The 5,833-nt window shown below is 35.1% G+C and overlaps 1 protein-coding gene across 2 annotated transcripts; it reads right to left on the bottom strand.

Annotated features, from left to right (window-relative positions):
- Window positions 1-1,101: 1,101 nt before the first annotated feature.
- Window positions 1,102-2,675, bottom strand: LOC106332768 (cysteine--tRNA ligase 2, cytoplasmic-like). 2 transcript variants are annotated; one of them, XR_001268169.1, is made up of 5 exons: window positions 2,440-2,675; window positions 2,263-2,317; window positions 1,813-1,930; window positions 1,542-1,698; window positions 1,102-1,472 (listed from the first exon to the last, which is right to left on the bottom strand). XR_001268169.1 is itself a non-coding variant. In XM_013771265.1 (5 exons), the coding sequence occupies exons 1-5, from the start codon at window positions 2,460-2,462 to the stop codon at window positions 1,305-1,307; spliced, it is 462 nt and encodes a 153-aa protein (XP_013626719.1). In that variant the 5' UTR covers window positions 2,463-2,672; the 3' UTR covers window positions 1,102-1,304. The 2 variants fall into 2 exon arrangements, 1 of the variants encoding a protein (XP_013626719.1); XM_013771265.1 differs by having other exon boundaries at window positions 1,542-1,639; window positions 2,440-2,672.
- Between the last annotated feature and the right edge of the window lie 3,158 nt (window positions 2,676-5,833).

Here is a 5,833-nt window from a genome sequence, read left to right as displayed (position 1 = left end):
GGGCTTGGGCTTGGGCTTGGGCTTGGGTCTTGGGTCTTGGTGGAGGGCCTCCGGCCCGATAAAAATATTCTTTTTGGACCAAGTTAAGCTCAACATTTTACCATTTAAAATCTCAAAAACAACATGCATTTTATTTTGAAACGACAAGCAGTTTGTCTAGAAAATAAAAAACGTCATGATGTTTATCCATTTAACATCGCTTTTATTTTATCGTTTATGTCAGTCCGGTTTTCCGGCTTCTACAGTAACAACACTATCCACAGCCAAATCGCTTAGAAACTAAGATCAAACATGCAATCCCTATGTGCACAGATAAAAGTACATGCCCAGTTTCAATATCGAAGGAAGGATTAGTTGGTGGTTCCTGGATAACCCAGAAGGAGACGAATTGAGTAAGAGCAGAGACGGTGAAGCGAGGATTTAGGGCTTGATTGTTTTTGAATCGGACGGAAATCGCCCGACTCGCGGAGAGAAGAAACTAGATACGGCGTCGTTTACCATAAAATGAAACGACGTCCTTTCATTTTTCGTTTACATAAAATGAAACAGCGTCGTCACAAGGCTAATAGTAATATGAGCTAATTGGGTCAAAACCCATAAAAAAAAAAATGAAATTAGGTGAATACATACAAAAGTGAAAAGTGGGATTTTCGACAGCATAAAGACAGATGAAATTACCTTCGTACCCCTACATAAAGATTTATTAAAGATTTCTTATATTTACCTAGATTTTGTAATTGAAATGGTAGCTTTTGTAGAGCAAACAGTAAAAACATTCTCTTTCCATTATCGATGAGTTCTCTCACACATTTTTCTTCTTAATAATGTCTTCTAAAGCTCCTTCTTTCTTTTTTTCCTTCAAACGAGATGCTTTAACAAAATGGATCGATGAAGTGGCGATTCGATGAGTGTTTTTTTATATTATAAATAATCGATGAGTGTTTGTAGGTAATCGTCTGAGAGCATCTTTATCCATAGAACCCATTAGAGTCTCTTAATCACTTCTTTAGTAATAAATTTGTGTTAAAAACTTTAGTCAAGAGACACATAAATTTTTGTCCTCCATTACAAGTTTCTTAAGTAAAGGTTCTTAAAAAAAAATTGAAACAACTTAAGAAGTAACATTTGATCTTGTGAATACACTTTCATTAAAAACAAGGAAATGAAAAACATGATTAATGCTTAATTGATGGTATCCCTTGCTCTCAGACTATGATCAATACTCAAACCCTGCTACAAAGGCTGATGTCTCAAACTCAACATACAAAGGCTATACATATCACCTAACTTAAAAGTTCTGCAATTCACCAAAGAAAATTCTTCATCCCAAGGCCATAGTCTAGTGATTCTCGCTCACTAGCCCGTGTATGTTCCATCCGCTGACCTGACAACTTACCATAGTCTAGTGATTTGTCGACAGAGAAGAACACATCGCCTCCTTCCATAACATACCCACAATCATTCTCAATAATCTGTAACAGGAAATAAATCATATACATAACTGCTGATTCCAACTCCATGTTGTATCAAACGAAACATACCTTTTCAATCATCTTAATGATGTCATCCATATGTTCGCTGAGTCGAGGCTGGTCGGTGGGAAGGAGGCAGTTGAGAGCACCCATATCAACCAAATACTCTGTCACAGAAGCGTTTACTCAACTCTAGCGGGTTGGTAATAGACATATAAGTATATGTCTTCCCCCACACAAAAAAATGATAAGACTACATAAAACTTATAACATATAAATGTGAAACAATGAACTATCAGAGAATACTTTTGTGAATTTTATCCGAAAAGCCAAACTTTACCCTCTTGGTCAGTCACTTGCAATGTTGAAGCCGCAGAATGATCCTTGAGGTCTAAGAGAGTGCTGTTGATACGTAAAGTTCCCATAGAGTGTCGAGCACTAGCTAGATCAAACCATCCCTGCCAAAAGAAGACATTTTTCAACAAGTTTATTAAGGAAGAGTCTCTAATCATAACAGTGAAGTAGATACATTCTAAAGTTATTTCTCATGGCTTCCTAAGCTATCTAATCAACCAGAGCACAAGAATCTGCCAAGTGTAGCCAACACATACAAAAAGCTAAACTTTGAAATGATAATGAGAACCAGTTAGCCCACTAAACACAGCCTAAGTAGCAACTTGTTTAGATAGTAATCATCGAGAGTAGACAATAGAGAAACGATCACAATCCAATCATGTAGGTAACAGAGTCTAAGAGGCAGATAGTTTTAAAAACAAGGAAAGGTACTTACTTTCTTCATCATCAACGAACTCAGGAAGAAGATCACCTTCCTCATCGATCTTCTTCTGCAAAACCCAATTCATATAAACAAAAAAAAGCACAAAACTTTCAGCATCAAATGGTTGGACCAGAAACAGAGGATAACAGAGTAACCAATTGCTATCTTCTTCGTTCTTATGAGCTAAACCTCTTTGAGAAGAATGGAGTCATGAAACAGGTCGGTGGCTTCGTCAGGTCTCGCGGAGAAGCTGTGCTGTCGTCTTGTTCATCAGTCTATTCTGAGCCTGAGAGATAATTGAGACGAAAACGTGTGGAGAAGTGACGCCATTTTGGAGGAATCACGGAATCACGAGAGGAGTGAGATGGAGAAGAAGCTACAGCAGAAGGAGAAGAAGAGCCGTCTCTTGTGTACCCTGATTAAAAGATGTTTCTTATGATAATTGCTATTTTTCTATTTTTTTTATTCCTAATTAAATTAAGAGACCCTGTTAAGAACCTTGGATAATGATACTCTGAGGCTTATCTTTTCTGGTGTGATAGACATCAGATTTGAGCTTTATCTAAAGGTGTTTATATAAACTTAGATCAATGATTATCACTGCTAGTTTTTGGTAGATTTAATTTAGGCAACTTCTTTGGTGGTGTTGATCGAAGACACATGCGTGAATTAAAAAACTTGCATACAAACGATATCATCGGTTAATACAAAACGTGGACGGCTAACTTTGTATTTGCATTGCTAACATATTATTTACTTGTTATTATGCTACAAAAGATATATATTTTAATTCATAACCTTGTATGAAATATAATAGTAGTGTATCAATATAATTTTAGGTAATGACTTAATATAAGACACGCTGGTTATAAGTCAGTTAATCAAAATTAGAAATATCATTTGTAAATTATATTAGACAAACAAATAATTGAAAATGTTATACTACATGATTGTATATAGCCGGCTAAAAACTTTACTTGTATTTTTAAACATAATATTAGCTTCTACAAAATGAAATATAAAGTACATGAAAATGTTATTAACCGGATAAAACATGCAAAGCACAGCTAAAACTAGCATTAGCTCAGAATAATATTAGTTAGACATCAAAATGACGCATTATCACTAAGATTGTTTTAACTTAGGTTGTGGACGGCTAGTTTTATATTTGTATTGCTAACACATTATTCACTTGTTATTGTAATACAAACATCCTCCTTGGTCGAGAACATGTGCTCTTTGCTAATCAGTTTGAGCAAGTAGTCCACCTTAAAGTCCTTTCTCCTCGTCAGACCAAACCATTTCGGATCTTTCGTCGCCTCATATAATGCATCTAACTTGTGCCTACATAGTACGGTTAGAGTTAAAAGTAGCAGTTACTTAAAAAGGTTATCCAAATAATATTTCGATAACAGGATTAGCGTATAAAGTTCTGGAACTATTTACCTTAGCTTTCGTATCAGTTTCCCTTGCATGACCAGGGATCATGCTTATTTTTCTCAGATTAATTCTCTGGTGTGTCTTCATCTTCATTGGCATATTTCATGCTTATTTTAGGTAGGCGTTGATTTACCAATTAAAATACTGAATTCCCAATTACAAGATTTAGTTATTAATATTCTTTCACTTGAAACATATTATCTTCCCTCTTTCTTCCTTTCACTATATACATAATTCATAACACCCTGAAATACTCACATATACAATTCAATACAGAAACAAACATCGTATATTACAGAGAAAAAACCCCTAAAACAGAGAGAAAATTTTATTTTTTTCCCTTGATTAGATGTCACCGTCTTCCATATAAAATGAACGGTGGTGGAGAGATGAGGGTGACAAAAAATATGGTGGGCGAATCATCTCTAGCCAGTGCCGGCTTTGAGGGTGTGCTAGAGGTGCAGTAACACATGGTCCTAATTTCTTTTACCACAATTTCGTTAAAATTCAGGGTCCATTTTTTTTCAAAAACTGTTATTATCCAACAAATATACAGAAGAAACAGATGAATTCTAGAAAAAAATATATGTGACATTGGGAAATGAAACCACAAACACGTGAGTTTAAGCTATTTAATATTATTTAACTCACAAATTCAGTATCATTGCTTTTTTTTTAATGTCAGCATTCAAGCAAAATTTTTATGGATCTATGAGTCATTTCATATATATAGCACATGGCCTACCAACACTTTGAGCCGGGCCTGTCTCTAGCCAAATCAGAAAAGTTATCTTTTGGTCTTGATGAAGAAAAGATGAACCTCGAATTTCATGCTAGGTCGGAAAAAAATGGGTTCGCATAGCTTCTGAAAGATTTGGGGGGAAAAAGTAGATTCTTTTTACACGTGAAAAATAAATAGAGTTTTTGTAGAAGATATGAACGATCTTGGAAGAAATGTAGTAGTAGATTAAGAATAGGGATAGTACACTGTCATTAAAATTTTATGAACAGTGTAAAATAGTGTATATAGGTATATTACTAATTATGAAAAAAATGTTTTGGTAGGAGATGCAAATACTCTAGATTCGAGCTAATTTATCTACACCGTTCCCACATACATGGACATAAATATAAAACAAAGAAGCAATAAAGGTGAAAAGAAAAACACCGAAGGGACGATAATTAAAGCTACTCGAGAGTGTTAATTTGTGAGCACCGTTGCATTCTCTTGTGATAACAGGGCAAGACTCATCTCATGGAAGAAGAGATGTTAGTTTTACAAATACAAAAAAAACTGCAAATTAAAAGACCAACCAAGAACTCTTGGTATGTGGTAATGGAACTCCGGCTGGAGTGTCCGTCTTGGGTTCGAGTCGTCTTGGTCACCTTCCCACCTATAACCGTGCGTGTCCGGATGGAAGGCCTCGTAGGAATTAGTCTGGGCTTACCGCCTGGGATCCCCACGGATATCAAAATAAAAAAATAAAAAAATAAAAAAAATAAAAGACCACAATATTGAAGAATTAAGGCTCTTTATTTTTGCTCTTAAAGCTTCAAGGCGGAGCAAGAACGATGGACATGTACTATTGGTGGCAAAACTGTTGTATTCTTCATTTCTATTTAATTTTGGTGGTTTCGATGTTACCTATAACTCTATTAGTATATCTATGATGTGACTTTGTATTAGATCTTTGTTCAGAGAGAATTTCAGTATGTTTTTTTATTTGATTTGGTTTGTTTGAGGATTACTCGTTTCCGTTTGTTACTGTTCGGTCTTGCTGTCACAAGAGTGTGACCTAGTATCGGAGTGTCTCCTTACACCACTTTTACAAAGATTGTATTGTATGTTTTGTTTGTTTCAAAGTTTTAATAAATGTTTTATTGTTTTGAAGGAAATGTTAGGTCATCTCCCACAATTTTAAAATCATTACTTTTCAACAATTCCATGACGCAAGTCATTTAAATTTTTTTTTTTTTTGAAAAAAGGGCTATCATTTAAATTTTTGATAAAGAAAAAGAAAGGACAAAAGCGTATGCATGCGTGATGCATACAGGATGACGTAGGGGTTACTTGCGTACGAGGCTGCTGAATCGTGAACACTACAAGAAAACACATGTTTAACGACGAAAATTAACGAGGAAA

Source organism: Brassica oleracea, chromosome C3, assembly GCF_000695525.1.
Source record: "Brassica oleracea var. oleracea cultivar TO1000 chromosome C3, BOL, whole genome shotgun sequence".
NCBI lineage: Eukaryota > Viridiplantae > Streptophyta > Magnoliopsida > Brassicales > Brassicaceae > Brassica > Brassica oleracea.
This window is presented reverse-complemented; position numbering and strand designations above follow the sequence as displayed.